General features: G+C 36.7%; 1 protein-coding gene across 1 annotated transcript in view; it reads right to left on the bottom strand.

Moving 5' to 3' along the window:
• The window catches only part of fut8a (fucosyltransferase 8a (alpha (1,6) fucosyltransferase)), a 100,270-nt gene that overhangs the window by 31,523 nt on the left and 45,552 nt on the right, over nucleotides 1–23,195 (bottom strand). The window contains exon 3 of the mRNA XM_079833165.1: nucleotides 3,705–4,206. Coding sequence (XP_079689291.1) covers nucleotides 3,705–3,907 — 203 coding nt within the window. The 5' untranslated portion in view covers nucleotides 3,908–4,206. The remainder of the gene's footprint in view (nucleotides 1–3,704; nucleotides 4,207–23,195) is intronic.

Here is a 23,195-nt window from a genome sequence, read left to right as displayed (position 1 = left end):
CTTCTCTTCCATCAGGCTCCTCCCTTTGGACCAATCACAGCACCATCTCCGGCCTGCCCCGTCACTCATGCACATATCTGCTACCCTCTGTGTGTGCATTATCAGCCTTTTCATTTACGCAGCAGTCAATATAAAAGCGAAATGAAGCATCAGTGGGCTCTAATAGAGAATTGTGGTGTGTGTGTATCAGCACCTGATAATTCCCGCAGGAAGTGCTTAATGAAAGACTGACAGCACTGATACTGTTCTGTGTTGGTGAGATAGGAGGAGAGCTAACCGCTTTAATTCATTAGGCCTGTACATGTTCATAAATTACAAATAAGATTTTCATTCTGTCCTACTTCGAGTAGGGCACGCACATACATACACACTCTTAGGAGTCAAATTGCTCTATGCAAAACTTCACAAGTCAAATTCAGAGAAATCAGAGCTACTGTAAACATGCAGCAAACAACACTGGCTGTTCATTTCTTACAAAAGAAAAGCTCTAAACAGGTTGCTAAGGAGTTCTAGGTGGTTATTAAAAGTGAATCAGGTTTTGAGCGAATCGGCAGAGTGAGTGAATGATTCAATGACTCAATAAACCGAAATCAAATACTGTCTGAGTAGGTACTAATTTGAATACTAAATAAATAAATACTATGAATTCAGACATACTACTCATTTCAGGTATTGTTTTTCTACTATATTGTGGGCAGGAGGCATATTTAGACATGGGGTTAGTATATGTGAATGGAGGATTGTCATCATCGCACTTCTACTCTGTACTGCAAAAAATTGACAGCCTGTCTGGAACACTAGTTATGTGCCACACTGTATTCCAGATTTTTTGTGTGCATGGTAATCAACATTATGCCACAAATGCTGTCAATTGAGCTTAATTTATACTGATCCTATTCCCTTTTATGAATATTTCTTTCTGTCAGTCTGCCGTCTGTGACGGCGGTTAAGGCAGGTCACTAAATTCGACAGACACTTGGTTTTCATTGCCCATACAGCAGTTGTTTTCAATCAGGTATAATTGTCTGGAGCATGCAATGATCTGTAGCTGAGAAATACTTCACTGAATCTGACTGCTGTTGAAACAAGCATTCCTTCAAAGCCCTTTAAATAGCTCCTTTTTGAAAACGCTTTTGAAAATCGTACTACAGTATAATCACAAGTCTTTGTCGATGTTCTGAACCCCCACCCCCCCACCCCCCTGTTTACATCCGGTCAGGAAGTAGGATGTGCTGTTTCCTCTTTTTGTTTATGGGAGGATAATTTTCATACAGTCTTTAGAGGGAGAGTCTTTTTATGGTGCTGGTGCTTCCAAAACACTTTCAGTGATGTTTACGAAGGTTTTGGATGTTTTTGTAGCATCCGCAACTACTTCGGAGTAGTCATATGTGATATTATAGGTCTTTCAAAACAGCACCCGACAACGCTATTACACAATGTGTTCAATAGTAAACTTAATATTTTAATGTCTTGCTTGCAAAAAATATGTTCATATTCAGGGGTTGAATGACAAATAATTAGTGTTTCAAACTGCATAAATAAAATAAAAAAATTCTGCATATCGATTATCATACAGTAAAAATAATCAGTATCTACAATATTTGGTTTGATTCAGTTTAATTGCAAGTGTCAGAGAAAGAGGCTGAAAAATGGCCATCCATCCATTCATTTTACAAACCGCTTATCCTATATAACATCCTTTGGTGCAAGAAACCTTGAATGGAAAATTGCTATATGGAATGTTTTTATAAGATATAGGTTGAGGAATAAAAAAAACTTTCTGTCATGCAATGTATATATTTAGATATATTTTTGTATACATTGTGTATGTGATCAATGTCAAATATCAGATTATTAAGAGGCACATTTGTGGAAGAAATGGCCCAGGTAATTTTAATAATTTACAATAACACAGCAGATAGATCCACAGCTTAGGGAAATACACGTTACACATGAGTTTGCATACTGCAAACTCACGGCTTTAAAGCACAACACACACACCTTTAAAGGAAAACTACAGCAGGCAGGTGAACTGTGAGGAAGTGCATTTGCATCTGTTGATTATACAAGGTTTTCCTAAGGGTAATGATCATTTAACTAGCAAAGCAGTTCAAATTTAGCCCAATGGCCATCTGTCAAATGCCACAGTACATGATAGGAAGTGACTAGTGTAAGCCTGACCATACGAGACCAGCTACTGGCTGATGAGGACCAATCGTAACGCAGCATGTGAAAACAGACTAACAGCGCTACACTATCATACTGCATAACAGAAACATTGCTTGCATTTGTTTGAAAGTAAATTGACTTGAAATGTATTCTTGTACAGGATACATTTTCAACAAAGTGGTGATTTAATGTCCGTAGCAGTTAAAAGAGTACTCTGGGAGGGTTTTTCCATGCTGAAAGTACTGGTAAGCTATTAGCAACTTGAAAAACAGTATGCTACAACCCTCATAATTCATCCTATTTAAAGCATTGCAAATCTCAACGGCTTGCTGTTTATATCATTGCAAAATGTGAACTGTATTATCACTCTATAAAGCATTGAGATATTAGGATATTATAAACATTAACATCAGGATTTTCTGTATAGTTGCTTTGAAACAATGTGCACATGTAAAATGCTTAAAAAATAAAATAAGATAAATGTGTTGACCTCACCAATCAACTACTTGGTTGTTGAAGGTGTAGTCAACAATCTTGGCAATTCCTAGAGTGAATTGTAGTAGGAAAATAATAGTGAACTGGGTGCCATTTTTCAAAAATGGTTGTTGTTTATTAAAACTAAAAAGTTAATATTTTTTCATTGATTGAAATAAAGCTGAAATGAAATAAAAATATTAGATATTAAAAATGTAATGTTAACATTGTTTGATTATTATATATTCAATAATAAATTATAAAAATATTTAAAAAAACCTATGGTTACATCGGCAACTAAAAGAAGTACTAAAATGATTCAAATAAAAAAGAATTAAGCTAAATAGCAATAATTTAAAAAACAAAAACGAATTAAACAAACTCACTAAAGCACTAATACTAAATATATATATATATATATATATATATATATATATATATATATATATATATATATATATATATATATATATATATATAACTAATACTAAATATATATATATATATATATATATATATATATATATATATATATATATATATATATATATATATATATATATATATATATATATATATATATTTAGTATTAGTGCTTTAGTGAGTTTGTTTAATTAGTTTTTGTTTTTTAAATTATTGCTATTTAGCTTAATTCTTTTTTATTTGAATCATTTTAGTACTTCTTTTAGTTGCCGATGTAACCATAGGTTTGTTTTAATATTTTTATAATTTATTATTGAATATATAATAATCAAACAATGTTAACATTACATTTTTAATATCTAATATTTTTATTTTATTTCAGCTTTATTTCAATCAATGAAAAAATATTAACTTTTTAGTTTTAATAAACAACAACCATTTTTGAAAAATGGCACCCAGTTCACTATTATTTTCCTACTACAATTCACTCTAGGAATTGCCAAGATTGTTGACTACACCTTCATATATGTATGTAGGCTGAATGCAGCTCACATATCACATCATATACTTCTCCAAACTGTTAGCTTATGTTTGAAGATAGAAGAAAGATGGAATCATTTGAAAGAAATAGAACCAACCTGAGCGTCTCAGCCATGCGTCTCAGATCTTCATTCTGCTGTTTCAGTCTTTCCAGCTTGGCCAGAATCTTGGAGAGCTCTCTGCTGGACCGTTCCGGATGCTCGCTGTCCTTCACGAGGTGACCCCCAATGTAGAAAAGCAGCGTGCCCCAGGCCAGCAGCACCAGCATAATCCAGCGCCAAGAGCCCGACCACGGACGCATGGCGCCTAGTGCTGCCCAGCACACACTCTCCTTTCACAACACAGGAGTTTGAGGCATGCTCAGCTCAGCGGTAGCGCACCACCTCGGGGCTCCTCCAGAGTGGATGTCAGGGGTCGCTGGGTCTCGCTTGTGTGTGCGCTTTAGATGCTTGGTGGTTATATCATGGCAACGGCCCCTCGCAGAGAAGGGGAGGAGAGGTTTGGGATCCCTTGAGACTTAGCTGATGAGACTTCACTTCAGAGAACCGATTGCTCTGACGAGTTCCTTTTTCTCTAGGGCCTCTGCAATGGTTTCTGGTCCTGTAAAAACACAGCAGCATATATGATCAGTGAGATGATAGGACATGCTTGCGCTAACTGTGAGAGATAAAGGCAAAAGTGAGCTCTGAGATTATCTATCAGCTCCGCCCTTTACTCCTCAAGGATATGAGACTGGATTGAGCTGACAACGCAACAGTCATACAGCTGTTACTGAGGATTAGAGTGAGCTTAAGGAGTGAGCTGTGAAAGTTAGGTGTCAAGTCAGCACAAAATGAAACGTAATGAAAATGTGCGTAATGAATTCCTCAAAATTAATCAGTTATGGAAAAGTGCAGGAGTTAAACGAGAAAGAGACCGTGGATCTAAAGAAAAGAAATATATATATTTTAACACATTTGAATGTTTCTATTTTATTTATCATGCCATTGAGTGAGGTTTAAAATCATGTGGAGAGTATCAAAACCACACCACCTGAATATATATTGGATGGATGGATTGAAAAAGCTTTTTAGGTTTTTTTTTTAACAACATTATTTAAGATTAATTTTACTGATTAAAAAGTTATTATTTAATACTAAATATAGGAGTTTGGGAAATGAAACCTGATGTTAAAACTATTTCTAAAATTAATATTTATATAATATTTATATAAATATTCCAAATTCTGCGTGAAGTATTGTCTATGTTCGATGATGTCACAAATAAAATGTTAACTATAACAGATCTAAATATCTACCACAATCTTTCCTGACTTCTAAAATAGAAGGCTTTTTGTTATTTTACACAACATTAAAAATGCTAATTAAGTCATATGACAACAATGTTGCATGTCACTGTTTGAAATGTTTGCATAATGCATTCTGTTTTACATAATTTTTTAAAAAATAGCAGGAAATATTAATTGCACACTGCACTGTAAGCAGTAGTCTTGTATTCCGTGCACACTGACCACACTTTTTATATTCGTCTTCGTGAATCCAGTGAAGGCTTTTTTTATTCTCATTGCATTAAAATCAGACTGCAAGAAACTCTGGACAAATATAATTTATTTTCCCACTCATACACATACCCACTCTGTGACTTTAGCTCAACTTGTGAACACTTGTACATTCATATATTGACTTAAATGAGCAATCGCAGTCAAATTGCACTTGTATTACAATCTCAAGTTAAGACAGCCAGCACCCACCAGCAGCCACGGTCATATCTTAAAAGTGAACAATTTACAGAGCTGAAATAATGTGCCACTCACTGTGCATGTAAAAGTGGCTGGCGGATGGGGAATATCTGACAGATTGGGGAACGTAGGCACTGCTTATCCTTCATTATAATTGAGGGCGGAATATAGAGAGTCATTATGGATTTCTGCACAGCATATACAATGCATTATAGATTGCGGTGGTGTGTCAGACCCGGTAATCAAAGGCTGCAGTGCGGGACTGAATCAATAGAGTGACCTTCTGCTAGTGTCTCAGTACAGCAGACCGGCAGCTATTTATGCACATCACTACCGCAGTCAACGGGGTGCGCACACTGGGCACTACTACACCACTACACACTAAACATGGGGACTTACCCACACCCCTGCTGGCATGCACTGAAATCAGCTTGAAATCTAATGCATGAACTGCTACCCTACTCATTAAAGCTTTCCCTTGCTCTTTTAAATGACCAGTACACTGTATAGACATACTCTAATATTCACATCGAAAAGCTCCTTTCCCAATCTCCGCAGCTCATAAACATATTACACCTAAAAAAAAGTTTTTTTCACAAGAACCTAAAAAACAAACAAACAAAAAAACATATGGGTTTGATGCAAACAGGGACAAAAGTACCCCATGTCCACGGTTAAATATATCGCTTATCATTAATTTTGTAGGACAATTTTTTTATGGAGGTCCAGGACATCTTGTTCAGATACATGGTATAATGGAGTCTAGCAAATACAAATAAAAAAAATAATTAAACCCTGACGGCTTCTGCTAGAAATCTTATATTGGGCATGGTTGGATCTTCCACCAGGACAATGATCCAAAAAAACCCATCCAAATCAACCCAAAAATGTGTCACTGATCACAAAATGAAGCTTCTGCCATGGCCGTTCCAGTTCCCTGACCTGGACCCTATAGAAAATGAGGTGGGGGGAATGTCATAAACAAATCTTTTAGTTTTAAAATTTTAAAGATACAGCAAAAAAAAAAAAATATATAAAAAATACTAGCTCCACAGTAAATTGTAATTGGTTCAAAATCCTCCTCAAAACTGTATTTTAAACATCCAGTATTTTCGAACTGGTTGTGATTGTATTGCGAATTATTGACATAATTTCTCCAGGGCAGAAGTGTGTAATGCAGGACGACATATCTCTATACCACTATATAAAGTGCCTCTTCAGCATGATATTCTACTTACTTAAACTTGTAATTAACACTCAGGGCTGAAGCTGAGATTCCCAGTTTCATATACAAACGTATATCACAGAGCGTCAGAGTCTTAGTTTTAAATGAGAATTGGGGAGAAAATAATTAAAATACTGCAATAAAACGAACCGGACAATTTGGTGCTGAAAGCAGAATAATCTGTAAACTGCACCGTCCCGCATGAGTGCACCACCCTTTACCCCGCTCCTACAGCTCATGAATAATTGAGATCTGCATAGTGACACAGCAGCGCACAGACAAGGACAGCAATAAATCCATAATTAATGCCTGCATTTGTGAAAGCGTGCAGGGATGAACAACAGCCTGTTCAGGTTAGGGAGTATTTCTGCAGGGTTTCAAGTACTTATTTTTCTTGTTCCAAACTGAGGGTGAGAGGCAAACTTACAAAGACTGAAATGTCAAGGATATTGTTAACAAAACTTATTTTCAAAATAACATGTTCATTAAAGTCACGATGTTAGTCAGCGACAGATCTTTTCTTTCGTATAGTGACCTACTTCTGAGTGAAACAGATCAATGTAAAAAAAAAAAAAAAGGTAGGGCAGAATGTCTCAGTTACATATGTAACCTTAGTTCCGTAAGGGGGAACGAGACGCTGCGTCACCTCTGTGGGAACGCCTCTGCGTGAATGCATCGTGAAGCACGTGTGTAACCAGTCCAATAGCAAGACGGTGGGTGACGGAAACTATAAGTAGGGCCCTATGATTTCCGCGATCACCGAATCGCGGACGGAATCGCGGAATTGGCATATTAACGCGGAATCTATTGTTAACGCGGAATTTCCCGGAATTTGACATATTTGGAATGAAACGACTCAACCCCTCCCGTCATTTCAGCTCCGCCTTCAAAACAATGAAAGTATGGTGAAGCGGCTCACCACGGCTCTGCTTTCATCAGCGGAAAAGTTAAGAAACTCAACGCTAAAGCCCCGTTCACACCGCCCTCAGTACAGAGCCGAGCAGTTCCCTCAGGTAGTGCTTGCTGTATTTTGCCTTGTTTTTAATGCACTTCAATGTACTGTATGGAAAATAATGCCTTAAATGAACTTGAGAGAAAATGAGATGCGCGGATCAGCGCGTCTTATGCTGCCTTCACGTGCTCTCGGAATTATCGTAATATACGAGTTTCCTAGGTAAACATTGCACATGAACGCCCTCACATTTTGAAACTTGAATGCAATGCGCTCGTAATCACGACTTCAGAAGTCGGAATCATCAAATTTCCGATAGCACGTGAAGGCAGCATTATCCACATCATGTTCAGAAGCGGCTGTTCTTAAAGTGACAGGAGCACTGATAATGTCTGTCATTAATGTTCAAAGAACAACGGGAACAGAAGATTGTAGATATGATTCATTGTAGGTATGATTCATCTATATTTCACTTATTATTTATGCAGTTAAGAAAGGTGTTGATAACTTTATTCAATTTCTGTGTAGACTATGTCTGACAGGGAAGGCCACAGGTAAATATAACATTTATTATAATGGGTTCATGTAAAGATTGTTTTAAGTTCAATTAAATTAAAAGTTATTTTTTAAAGCCTAATAAATGGTGAAATTGGTAGCTTTCAGTTATACTGTAATGTAACGTCATTAATGTTTCATATAGACATTAATATCAGTGATACTGGCCTTCATTCATAAAAAGATGCCATTACAACACACATTTAAAATATGCTGTCTTTAAATTGTTTCTAAATTAATTTGGAGAGTAACTGAAATTATTACAATATCAAAATATTAAAAACTCCAATGTTTTTAATTGCAATTAATCATGATTAATTACAGAAAAAATGCAATTAATTCTGGGTTTTTTTTATTATCAATTCACAGCACTAATATCTAGTTGTGACTTGAAGTGCTTAGAGTGCAGTGTTATGTTGCAGTATTTGTCCTGAAAAGTAAATGTGATGTTTGTTACCTGTTTGATGTTTGTCATTCCTATTTTATGTTTTATGTTCTATTATATTAACATTAAAAACACTCTTTTTACGACTAAAATAACAGTTAAGGGTAAAAAAAACTGAATTTGCAAAAATTAAAACGGAAAAAAAAGGAATTAGCAAAAATTAAAACGGAAAAAACGGAATTTGGGAAAAAATAAAACGGAATTTGGGAAAAAATAAAACGGATTTCATAGGGCCCTATATAAGGCACCCGTAAACACAAACAGAAACTAGCTTCTGAAAAGCCTGAAGTAAGCCCTCACGGGCATGCAGGGAGTATGGCCGAGTGATGCAGCGTCTCGTTCCCTATTCAGGGAACTAAGGTAACATACGTAACCGAGACGTTCCCTTTTCAAGAGAACTCGCGCTGCGTCACCGCTGTGGGAACGACGATGCCGAATCGGGAGAGAGATGGCTCGCAAACGTCTCCTCCACCCACGGCATCGGACCATAACCATGTTTTCTCAGACCCATAATATGACTGTATGTAGATGTTTGAGGACTGAAAATACGTGATGAAACCGGACGTTTCCAGGACCTCGACATCTATGACATTACCCGCCTATGACGTTCCGTTTTGCTATTGGACTGGTTACACACGTGCTTCACAACGCATTCACGCAGATGCGTTCCCACAGTGGTGACGTAGCGCGAGTTCCCTTGAAAGGGAACTGAATGTGAGTTTGCAGTTGTTTGTAAGTAAGGGGTGGGGTTTAAGCGGACTAAATGATTGGAGAAGTTACAATGACATGTATCAATATGTGGCATATTGTGATGATGTTGCTGAAAACCCAGTCCTAAAATCAGCTTGTTCTTGTTGACGCTGCAAAAAACAAAGTCAGGCCATGCACTTGATATAGTTGAGCAGCCATGTATGCAGTCATGCTACATTGACTTTCACCATTAGAATTTTCATAGCACAAAAATTATTCAGTGTGACACGAAAGAGTTCATTGCACTGTCTACAAATGAATGACAGACTCTTAAAGGGATAGTTCACCAAAAAATGAACATTCTGTGATCATTTACTAACATTTATGCCATTCCATCCATACATGTATGAGATTGTTCTCTTCTGTTGTGACATCAAAGGTACATTTTTCAACATTTCTCCTTTTGTATTCATCAGAAGAAAGACAGTCATACAGGTTTGGGCAGCATGATATATTTGTGTGAACTATCTCTTTAAAATGCAAACTAACAACGATTATAAATGCTCATCCATTCAATGTTGTGGTGATTGACTATTGTAGAGTGTATTGGTATTTCCTCTTTTTCTGTTGGTTACTTCCTAAATCTGCAGTAGAATTATTTTTTTTAAATTGTGTTTTATTGACATTTCTCTGTTAATGCAGCTGTAAATGGCGATGGTCCTTTTCTGCTGGTAAAGATTTATCTTCTGTTTCTCTCTCTCACTCACACACCACACAGCAAGGATAATAGACTCCCTAATTTCCTTTTCCATACTGATGTGCAAACTGTCAGCTCTTTTTATTCCTGTGGAGATGCATTGTGGGAGCTCTACATGTCTATGTAGAAATATCTGGTACTTTTAAAAATACCACTCCCACCTATGATCTCAAATTGCAATATGCAGCCTGACTCCTGTACGGATCCAGTGTCCTGTGGGAATCACTGATAACCTGTAAGCTCTCAATTCAGGTAGAAGATGAATGTTTTAATCATTCAGGAAGATGAAAAGCAAAAATGTCAATGTTCAGGTGTGGTCTGATGCACAAGCCTCATATTTTGTACAGTACAGTATCTAGAGCAGTACAACCCACAGGGCTTAAATGTGAGCAGGTTCACATACAAACACAAAAACAAAAGGTGACAAACTGCTCTGGTTCTTTTTGTGTTCACATTAGACTAGGGTTACAAGTGAAGTGTAAGAGGCTTTCTCTTTCATATTAGATCCTGAGATTTCAGCTCTAGAAATTTGACAATACATTTCAGGGCCACTCCAAGAAGGAGGACACACGATGGAACATTTTCCCTACTCAAAGGACAGCTGTGCTTTTGATAATAACATACAAGAAAGCAGACCTACAAAATAAAAATCAGATTCTTAAATTCAAGAACTGTTCTACCATGCACTACTTAAAAGAAAAATTTACATTTATACAATTTAAGATTTTAATTACAAAAGTGGTTCCCAATATGTGACCCTGGACCACAAAACCAGTCATAAGTCGCACAGGTATATTTGTGGCAATAGCCAACAATACATTGCATGGGTCAAAATTATTATACATTTTTCTTTTATGCCAAAAATCATTAGGTTAAGTAAAAATCATGTTCCATGAAAATATTGTATACATTTCCTACCGTAAATAACTTAGAAATGTATTATTAGTAGTAATATGCATTGCTAAGGAATTTATTTGGACAACTTTAAATGCGATTTTCTCAATATTTAGATTTTTTTGCACCCTCAGATTCCAGATTTTCAAAGAGTTATATCTCGGCCAAATATTGTCACCCCTGGTTTTGTGGTCCAGCATCACATAGATCCTATTTTTATGTTATTTATAATATGTTATTTAATACAATTCTTTCATTGTTTATGTTAGTTCACAGTGCAACTAATGATACTTTTTTTTAATTAACATTATCTAAGATTAATAAATGCTTTAGAAGTAGTTCATTTTTAGTTTGTTAACTAAAGTTAACAAATTAAACCTTAAGTGTTACCATTCGTATAAATGCACTTGAACACATTATATACAGTACACAAAATAAGCGCTTTTGTCTTTTAATAAAAATGCCTCTGAGGCATGTCATTATGTGATCAAATGGCTTTAGATAGAACATTGTGCCATCCTACATCTTAAAAACTAGGTTATGAATAATTTGGGTGAGGTTTAGAAATACCTATAGTGTTAAACTGTGGCTGAAGCGTGAAAGTTGCAACCTTGAACATTGCATTTTTGCAACAAAGTTGCACTAAGGTGAGATACAATGTGAGGGAGTACACTACACTCATTGTTTGTGAGCGTGTTAGTAAAACTATGTAAAAGGGTTGGTTTGCGGCTATCTCGGATCAGAGAAAAGGTCACACCTGCTCGGAAAGAACAGACACATTCTCAGAGGGACCTGTGTATAAAAAATAATTATGCAAAAGACTGGGTCTGTTCGAACAGGGGGTGGGTGGGCAATTAGGAGGGAAAAGCTTAGCTTTGTCTCTTTCATCAGTTTTATATTCAATAAGTGTCACATTAGGCAGGCAACACCTGTTAAGGCAATCTGGTGTCCCCTACGTGTATTAGCTTGTAGCGGTTTAAACCACACTGAATACTTGAGCTACTGTATACCAATATAAAGACTTCTGTTTTCAACATTGATAATAATAATAAATGTTTCTTGAGCAGCATATCAGCATATTAAATGATTTCTAAAGGATCAAGTGATACTGAAGACTGGAGTTATGATGCTGAAAATTCAGCTTTGCCATCACAGGAATAAATTACATTATAAAATATATTCAAATAGAAAACTGTTATTTTAAATTATAAAGATATTTCACAATATTGCGGATTGTTTTGGATCAAATAAATGCAGCCTTGGTGAGCAGAAGAGACTTATTTTAAAACCATTGCAGATCTAAAACTTTTGAACGGTATATATTAGTGTATAATAACATTAGTATTAGTAATCACACCTAACATGAACATTTTTATTATATTTTTTATAGTAAAACAAACAAGACTGTATATTTTAAATATTTGTTTAATGGCACTTTTTTTTTTACTAAGTACTATACATGAAGGCCAGTATCAGATGCCAATACTGCTACTGATTAAATGGATTTTTCTCAATTTCTAGGGATGAAATGAGTAAATATAGTCATTCAACATTACAGTATAATTGAAAGCATAATTTTTAACATGTATTAGGCTTTTAAAAATAAAAATTTTTAATTTAAGTGACCTTAAAACATTTTTTTATGTAGCCTTGTAAAAAGTGCTGTAAGATTTTGATTTAAGATCAAGATCAGATTTTGAGAATTGATTAAAGTATCGCAAAATTATTTTTAAAAATGTTGACAGCCATAAAGCATGGAACTTGCATGTTATAAATATATATATATATAATTAATATATATAACATAGTTATACAGTTAATACTGTAATATTCAAAACAAATGCCATACATTTATGAGGACATTCCATAGACATAATGATTTTTATGCTGTAAAAATTGTATATTATATATCCTTAATCCTAACCCTACTCCTAAACACAACCCTCACTGAAAAATGTCTGCATTTTTTCATTTTCAAAAAACATAATTTAGTATGATTTACAATCTGTTTTCCTCATGGGTACCAAAAAAATGTCAAAGTCAAAAATTACTGGCATCCACCCACACACACACACACACACACACACACACACACACACACACACACACACACACACACACACACACACACACACACACACACACACACACACACACACACACACACACACACACACACACACACACACACACACACACACACACACACACACACACACACACACACACACACACACATTTTGTCTCTGCATGAGCAAGGTCCATTTGAAACCCCCAAATGGAAACTGAAATCAAGAAATAACAACTCACTCAAGTTTCGTTACATATTACTCAACTTTAAGGCAGACAGATTTCAGACAGTGATGTAAAATAATAAAAGAATAAATAAAACTAAAATTTACATTTGCTTAAAAAAAAAGCAAGTGGTGCTTGCCTCTGCAAAACACCATGATGGATGGTTGCTAAGCCATTGAAGAGTATAGAGACAGAGCGTATTTAGGCCACGCCCACACCGGGGGGGGGGGGGGGGGGGGGAGACGATCCAACGCTCTCCATTGACTTTGCATTGCCTCATTGTCATTTCGGACTTATAACAAAAAACAGAACAATGTATAAAAGCTGATATGTGACAAGGTGTACAGCAAACAAGCTAAAAAACAGAAATAAGTTTTTATAAGCTGTCGACCCAAAAAAACGAGCGTTTAAGAAGATAAAAGTGGATACAGGCAATACGAAGTGACGCTTCAGCAGGATGAATGGGTAAATTTTGGGATCCTGACACTCAGTATGTATCAGTATGTGTATGTGTGCAGTAAACATTTTGTCACTGTTAAGTCAAATATCCAAATGTCCGTTTTATATATGATATTTCCTGTCGTTGATTACATTCCCCTCTAGTCGCCGTAGTTCTCAGTGTAATATGACCCGTCGCGCGCTGTCTCAATGGCCTGAATCCACTTTTTTTGTCCTTAAACGCTCGTTTTTTTGGGTCAACAGCTTATAAAAACGTCTGGGTTTTTGCCTCTGGGTTTTGTTTAGCTTGTTTGCAGTTCACTTTGTCACATATCAGCTTTTATACATTGTTCAGTTTTTTGTAATAAGTCCGAAATGACAAGGAGGCAGCCTCACGCAATGCAAAGTCAATGGAGACGGTTTGATTGTTTTCCCCCCCGGTGGGCGTGGTCTTCAGATTATGACGCGTGTCGCTCTGTCTCTATCGCTGTGTGGTTGCTAGGGTGTTCTAGTTGTTTTCAAGGTGGTTGCTTACTGGTCCAAAGTGGGGTAGTCTATCATTCATATCTGTAGAACAAACAGTGTTAGTATTTAATTGTAAAATCTGTATCTGTAGGAGTCAACAGAACTCCAGCAAGAGAGCATTCAAAAAGAGCGATGCTGAATCATCTCAGCACTTTAGAGTGCTGAGTCGAGAGCTATAATAGACTCTTGGTGAGCTGTAAGTGCCATTGGGAATGTGCGCCTGAGGTTGGGAATAAATTTGATTTAGCGTCTTGTGAGAATGAAGAGGTTGAGTGTACACGTGGGTGTGTATTTTATGGTATAGGTATAGTGTCTATCAAGAGCGAGCTAACATAAATCTGTATGCATCATGATAGCAGTAGATGAACATTGGATGGATGTTTAGTGAGAACATATTATAGCTCAGGCCATGAGGTAAGTACAGAGCTATATTTTGTCTTAATGGAAAAGGCACTAGATGTCGAGCAGCAATGCGGCGGTGTCTGGAAGGTTGTCAGATGTATTTAGTGTCAGGTTAGCTGATTGAGGGTGTAAGATAAAGTAGGCCTTGATTCAGCCCTGATCTGCTTTTTTTTATGAGCCCATACAATAGATGACTTTTGCTCCAGCACGTGTGCTAGAAATGCATGCGAGAATATGACAGAAAGAGAGTTAGAGGCCAAAGGAAAAAAAGAGCTCGTCATTCTATTAATAAAATTAAAAAATGGCAATATGTGCTGGTCTCTATATCTTAAGGTATACTCAAAATAAAAGGATTACAAGGAAATATTAAAAGGAGTTATTTTCACTTTTTCCATGAAGATCTGTTGCACTCTTGCAGTCACGCATTGCATAAATACTGTGAAATCAATGCTGTGCAAGCCATGAAATGTTACTGGGGTCACAGGTGTGAGAGGCAGGATGATGTGGGAAGTGTCAAGAGACTTAAATATGAGCATGAAACCTCTGGTCTCAAACTCTCCATTTAAGTCTTGAGTGAGAGAACAGTAGGCGTGAAGCAATCACACACAGGACTCTCAAAAGGAAGAAAAGAAAGCATAAAACTATCAAAATGACAGTATTTAGAGGAAGGGAAATAAAACATTCAAACCCTGGGAAAAGATAATGGGCACTTTCCACAAACAGGGTACAAAATAAGGCAACAAATCTTAAAACTGAATGCGTTTCGTTTTTGTTTTCCAAGAGAGATGCATAGCAGAGAATGCTGATTGTCAGCCTCAAGAAGTCAAACTATACAATAGCTTGTTTGCAGTCACGTGGTTCTGATGAAGCACGGAATTCAGATGGAGGGCAGGAAGTGAAAAACAGAGTGGCCGAGATGGAGTAAAGTCCGTACTGTGCTGGTTTAGAAAGCTATAAACAGAATATCACAACATACAGGTGCTGGTCATATAATTAGAATATCATCAAAAGGTTTATTTATTTCACTAATTCCATTCCAAAAGTTAAACTTGTATATTATATTCATTCATTACACACAGATTGATATATTTAAAATGTTTATTTCTTTTAATTTTGATGATTATTACTGACAACTAAGGAAAATCCCAAATTCAGTATCTCAGTAAATTTGAATATTACTTAAGACCAATACAAAGAAAGCATTTTTAGAAATATTGGCCAACTGAAAAGTATGAACATGAAAAGTATGAGCATGTACAGCACTCAATACTTAGTTGGGGCTCCTTTTGCCTGAATTACTTCAGCAATGTGGCGTGGCATGGAGTCGATCTGTCTGTGGCACTGCTCAGGTGTTATGAGAGCCCAGGTTGCTCTGATAGTGGCCTTCAGCTCTTCTGCATTGTTGGGTCTGGCATATCGCATCTTCCTCTTCACAATATGGGTCAGGCAAGTTTGCTGGCCAATTAAGAACCAGGTACTGGTTGCTTTGGCACTGTGTGCAGGTGCCAAGTCCTGTTGGAAAATGAAATCTGCATCTCCATAAAGTTGGTCAGCATCAGGAAGCATTAAGTGCTCTAAAACTTCCTGGTATACGGCTGCATTGACGTTGGACCTCAGAAAACACAGTGGACCAACACCAACAGATGACATGGCACCCCAAACCATCACTGACTGTGGAAACTTTACACTGGACCTCAAGCAACGTGGATTGTGTGCCTCTCCTCTCTTCCTCCAGACTCTGGGACCCTGATTTCCAAAGGAAATGCAACATTTACTTTCATCAGAGAACATAACTTTGGACCACTTTTTTTCCTTTTTGTCTTTAGCACAGACGAGAAGCTTCTGACGCTATCTGTTGTTCAAGAGTGGCTTGACACAAGGAATGCGACAGCTGAAACCCATGTCTTGCATACGTCTGTGCGTAGTGGTTCTTGAAGCACTGACTCCAGCTGCAGTCCACTCTTTGTGAATCTCCCCCACATTTTTGAATGGGTTTTGTTTCACAATCCTCTCCAGGGTGCAGTTATCCCTATTGCTTGTACACTTTTTTTCTACCACATCTTTTCCTTCCCTTCGCCCCTCTATTAATTTGCTTGGACACAGAGCTCTGTGAACAGCCAGCATCTTTTGCAATGACCTTATGTGTCTTGCCCTCCTTGTGCAAGGTGTCAATGGTCGTCTTTTGGACAACTGTCAAGTCAGTCTTCCCCATGATTGTGTAGCCTACAGAACTAGACTGAGAGACCATTTAAAGGCCTTTGCAGGTTTTTGAGTTAATTAGCTGATTAGAGTGTGGCACCAGCTGTCTTCAATATTGAACCTTTTCACAATATTCTAATTTTCTGAGATACTGAATTTGTGATTTTCCTTAGTTGTCAGTTATAATCATCAAAATTAAAAGAAATAAACATGTGAAATACATCAGTCTGTGTGTAATGAATGAATATAATATCCAAGTTTCACTTTTTGAATGGAATTAGTGAAAGAAATACATTTTTTGATGATATTCTAATTATATGACCAGCCCCTGTATGTTGGACGTGGACGTGCAAGTCTTCAAATTCGGAAGAAAAATTGCTCCTTTTCATAACATAAGGATTTTTATACCGAATTTGATGACTTGCCGGCCATCTAGATGGTAGATATAGAGAATGTGAAGCTGCCGTCACGCCGTGTTGAGTTCTGGTCTGGTTTGTTTATATCGCGCTGTTCTGCTTGTTAGTTTAGGGTAGTATTTTGATTTTCTTTTGTAATTGTGAAAAATGTCACCATTGTAGGTTATTCATGCTGCATCGAGAATTGCCATAGGAACTCACATCATTCAGGGAAAAAACTGGACAGTGCAATACACTTTTCCGCTTTTCTACTTGTAAAAACAGGTTGAGGAGGTGACGGGAAGACTTTAGCTTATTCACCGTATACCCCAGAGTTAGTCCATACATACCATTCTCATCTCCATGCGTGCCATAACTCTGTCTGACGCACCCACCGCTAGCCTAGCTTAGCACAAAGACTGGAGGTAAATGGCTCCATCTAGCCTACTGCTGAATAAGTGACAAAATAATGCCAACATTTTCCTATTTACATGTTGTGATGTGTATAGTTACATCGTGTACTAAGACCGACAGAAAAAGAAAAGTTGCGATTTTCTAGACCGATATGGCTAGGAACTATACTCTCATTCCTGCGTAATGATCAAGGAACTTTGCTGCTGTACCATGGGTGCAGTGGCACAGTGATATTACGCAGCACCTTAGGGATGTACCGAAATGAAAATTCCTGGCCGAAGCCAAATAATAATAAAACACTTGGCCGAAGGCCGAAGCCGAATACCGACCGCGTTTCGAGTTTTTTTCATTTATTTTGCTAATTTTTTCACTATTGCATAAATTAGCTTTTTTTTTACTATTATGTCTTGCTTTTAAAATACATTTTTTCAAAACTACAATTTAAAAATATTTATTTAACAATCAACATTTTTGGCATTCCAGCGGACATTATACAAACAAAGCACAATATAACTTAGAACAAAATATAACAAAAAACAAGTAAAATAAAAATATTTTTATTTGGCCATCTTATCTTATCTTTGGCCTATTATGCCTACAGGTATCATAATCAAATCATAATCAAATTTTGTTTGTTTGTTTTACTCAGCACTGAATAAAAACTTTTGCAGTTTGAGCAGTGAGTGGAGTCTGACTAACTTAAAACATATTGGCCATTGCGTCCAAGAGATCAACAACTATCACCGCTGCAGAAACACGTTGTAAATGGATACATTTGACGTTCTACAGACACAAATATGCACTGGAGCATTTGCCAATATATTATTACAGTCAACTGAGGGTGCTCTTGCTTGCATTTGAGGGTGCTTAGACAATTCAACAGAACAGAACAGACACTTTAAAGCCTTGTTTATACTCGCTGCATTTGATTTATACTCAATGTTTTGATTCATATAGTGATTCATATGTAGAAAATCACTTCCTGCCCTCCATCTGCATTTCGTGCCACAGCAGTGACGTCACATGCAAACACTTTATATTTTAGAGAAGACCTGAACATGAATCAGTTGCCTCCACTTCAAGTATGTTCCCTTTAAACTGGAGCTATAAGCAATTAGCCAAGGTAGTTGTTACATGCTAGAAAAGGCTAATATGTTTGCAACTTCCTCCAAGGGACAAAAGAATAAGAGGAAAACCCATGAGTGTGTGAGCGGACATGTCAGAACTTTGCCCGTCCTCAAACTCACCACCTCAGGCTGTATTGAGTGCACTGACATGAAAGCGATCTTGCTAACGTCTCGCCCTGTAGTTTCATGGGTAGGGATAAATCATTTCATCAGCTGAACATATGTCTCACCTGAAGTTTCTCGCGCCTGCTATTGTTCTGTCTTGGCATTTCTCTCTCTTGCTTGTCGGTTCTGATTCTTTGCTTCAAATGGAAGGAGGCACAGCCGCCATGTTTATCTAGAATGGTCCAGCAATGGTTTGGAATAGCTCATCTATCCTGTCTTTCTGCCTTTGGTATTATATGATTATATGATGTATGGTTGAACCTGTGATAGCTGTAGAACAAGTAGGAATAAAAGGAACTAAAAATAACGAACCACATTTTTAATGTGCATGACTTTCGGTATGAGCGCTTTTACGATACCTTCTTTTTTCTCCTTTTTGGAGTTGGTCTCTTATTATTTTCATTGAATGGAAGATTATCTCAGAGATTGGTAAATTTGTCCTTTGATGCATCACGAAAGAAAGTCATACCAAAATTACAGGGTAAATGATGACAGAATGTGTCCTTTTTTGTTAAGGACTATTGGTCAATGGATATGGGTTTTTCAGTGGCGGCTGCCAATTATTAGAGATCGACCGAAATTGACTTTTTAAAACCAAAACCTATTATTTGCATGTTTATGTGCCCGATATCCGATATACAGAACCAATATGCATTTATTGTTTTATTTCGGTTTTTGACACATATAACAACAGCACTGAACTATACAAAGAGTTTTATTTAACACGTTTTGAATACTGAAATTTCTGCATTTTCACTCCCTCCTTTGCATACAAAACAAAACAAGCTTCTAATAACTTAACTTCACACTTAATAATCCCAGTTCTATGTTTTTGTTTATAACAACAGCATTAATATCAAAAACAGGCAAAATAAATTTACAAAGTCTAATGTTTTCAAATTGAGAACATACTGTAAATAAATGACTGGGGAGTCTATCAAATCCTCATAAATATACAGTAATTATTTGTTTTAAGCTACAGTTTTAAAAGGTTTGTGTTGTCTGATAGGCTAAAGAGTGAAGAGAATGGAAGAGATGTTAATATTTTAATGAGTGGATCGTGTTAAAAGCTGCATACGGTGGCCATGCTGGAGCATCAACCCGGTGACTTCATGAGAATAATGATGAGCATAGACAACAGAGATTATGGGCAACGGATTACGTGACTCATTGAGTTTGTCTCTATTTTTCTGCTCAACGTTTAAACAACATATCAAGCATTTATCTAACATATCTCATTTGTGCAATAAAGACTGTTAAGTTAAATAAAGCTTATTAATTAAGGGATGCCAGTTATTTTATCTTTGAACACTGTTGTTGACTTATCTCCCCTCAATTCTCAAAACGTCCACAAGATGGACACCATTTATCTGTGAATCCGATATTACAAAACCGATACCCGATTATGGGAAAATGTTTAAATATTAGGGATGCACCGATCCGATACTCCATATCAGCATGGGCGTCGGAAGCAAAAAAAATGTGGGTGAGTCCTCTCAGAAAAAAAAAATACTGGAGTAGATGCCATTTACATTGTACTGTTCAAATATACGGCCTTGTTTGCTAAATGTCTGGTTGGGAAAGACAAAATTATGGAAATCACCTTATCATTGAGAGTGGCAATAGTGTAGGGGTAAGACGCATGGCATCAAGTTTTGGCGCAAATCGACCCGCGGTTCAAATCCACCTTCTGCCGAACTCACTCCATTTTCCCATCACATATCAGATCGGAAAGGCATTTATTTTTTTGTAAAAATGAAGAAAATATTAGAAAAGTGTAAATAAAGGGTCTAATATGTGTTTCATAATAAGTGTTTATCGGTTAGGGGTAAGTAAACAGACGTACTGAATTAGAGACGGTAAAAGTGAGTGGGTCCAATATCATTGATCGTAAAAAGTGGGTGAGTCTTGTACCACCCACATACAATGGTTCCGACGCCCATGCGTATCTGTATCGGCTCCGATACTGCCATTAATTGCCGGATCGGGTATCGGTCAGACAGGACCGATCCAAATCCGATACTGTGCGTATAATATTCTGTGTTATTGTTAAGCCCCAGTGGCCCACAAAAACATTATAAAGCATCATCAACGCCTAGTGCACTATATTATAAGTGTTCTGAAGCCATTCCATAGTTTAATGTGAGGTACAGATGAATATTTGAGTCATTAAATTCAAATTCACGTGAATGCTTCCCTCCGCTATGGCTGCCAGTCATTCTCCATTCAGCTTTCAAACTGCGTGTCGCGTTCCACAGTCAACACAATGAAACTCTCTCCAAGATTATTCCATATTTCTGTTATTATGCTTGATCTGTAGATAACAGTCTATGCTTTCGCATAAAATGACTTTATCTTGCTGGAGTTTATTGCTGTAAATCGTGTTACTTTCTACCGCGTGTCTGTTAGAAAATTTTAGTTGTAATGTTTTTTTTTGTGCTGCCATGGTTATTGTTCTCTAATTTTGATCACTGTGTTTTCAACAAAATAAAGGTTTTTGTTGAAGTACCTTGGTATTTTGTAAAACATGCTAGCAGAACAATGGTAAACCAACAGTTAATCTTCCTTCAAATTTTAAGCAATGGAGATGAACAATCTAGTGTTTCAAAATTTTTCTTTAATTTTGATCTCCACTTTATATATATACAGTTGTTGTCAGAATTATTGGCACCCCTGGTAAATATGACCAAAGATGGCTGTAAAAATAAATCTGTATTGTTTATTCTTTTGATCTATCATTCAAAAAATTAGCAAAAATCTAACCTTTAATTGAAGTAAAAGAATGGAAAGTCGGGGGAGAAATCACATTATGAAATAAATGTTTATCTCCAAAATACGTTGGCCACAATTATTGGCACCCCTTGAATTTTTTACGAGTAAAATTGTCACATGCCTGTCCTGTCTCGTGTGGCACGTGGTGTTTTGTATTCTCGTGTCCCTGTCTGATCTCTCCCCCTTGTTATCTGATTAGTGTTTTGATTTTTCCCACCTGTTCCCTCCTGATTTCTTCCCCTTTATATAGTTCCCATGTGTTCACAGTCTTTGTCGGTATGTTGTATTGTCTACGTCTCCTGTTTCCCTGTGATTCCTGTTTTCGCCGTATTTGGTATGTTTTGAGTTTGTGTTTTCTGATTATGTGTTTTGCCCCATTGTGGGTTTTGTTTTGTGTTTATGCTTTATTTTGTTAAATAAATATTCATTTATCCGCACTTGAGTCATCGCACCAATTTCCTTGTTTGAGACGTGACCAAAATATATCTGACGTATATTCCCATTAATATTGATATTTTTAGCACACCAGGGTGACTAGGAACATGAAATTGTCTAGCTATGACTTCTTGTTTCACAGGAGTATAAATATGAGGAAACACAAAGGCCAAATTCCCTTAATCATCACAATGAGTAAAACCAAAGAATATAGTTCTGATGTGCAGCATAAGAGTTTTGAGCTTCACAAAATAGAAAGTGGCTGTAGGAAAAGAGCTAAAGCATTGAAAATTACCATTTCCACCATCAGGGCAATAATTAAGAAGTTCCAATCAACTAAAGATGTTACAAATTTGCCTTATAATTGGCCGTGGTTGGATCTTCCATCAGGACAATGATTCAAAACACACAAATGTGTCACTGAGCACAAAATGAAGATTCTGCAATTGCCGTCCCAGTTCCCTGACCTGAACAGAAAATGAGTGGGGTGAACTAAAGAGAAGAAGCACCAACATGGATCTGGGAATCTGAAGGATCTGAAGAGATTCTGTATGGAGGAATGGTCTCTGATCTCTTGTCAGGTGCTCTCCAAACTCATCAGGCATTATAGGAGAAACATCAGAGCTTATCTTGGCAAAGGAGGATGCAAATCGGATTTAATAAATGGGTGCCAATAATTATGGCCAACGTGTTTTAGAGAAAATAAATATTTCATAATGTGATTCACCCCCCACTTTCAATTACTTAGAGAGAAAAAGTCTCTCTTATTATCAATGTTGAAAACAGTTGTGTTAATCTTTTAGATGAAACAAATTATCAGGATTCTTCGATGAATAGCAAGTTAAAAGAACAGCATTTATTTGAAAAAAAAAAAAAAAAGTTAATGCATCCTTGCTGGATAAAAGTATTCATTTCTTTTCAAGTTTTCCTTTTAAGTAATTTCAAAATGACAAGTTAAAAGTTCCGGGTCAGCAATGTATAAAGAAATTTAATTTCTTAATATCCTTACAATTTTAACCAAGATATCTCTTAATTTTGTGGGTTTGTCACAGCTGGTTCCATCCCTCTGTAACTCATGGCTGCCACTTTCAGACTTTCTGAGCCAAACATCTTAAAGTCACAATAGAGACAGAGCCATGGAGCTCTGGCTGATCCTGGCACCTCTT

The sequence above is a fragment of the Gobio gobio genome (genome assembly GCF_949357685.1).
Source record: "Gobio gobio genome assembly, chromosome: 13".
Classification (NCBI taxonomy): Eukaryota; Metazoa; Chordata; class Actinopteri; order Cypriniformes; family Gobionidae; genus Gobio; species Gobio gobio.
This window is presented reverse-complemented; position numbering and strand designations above follow the sequence as displayed.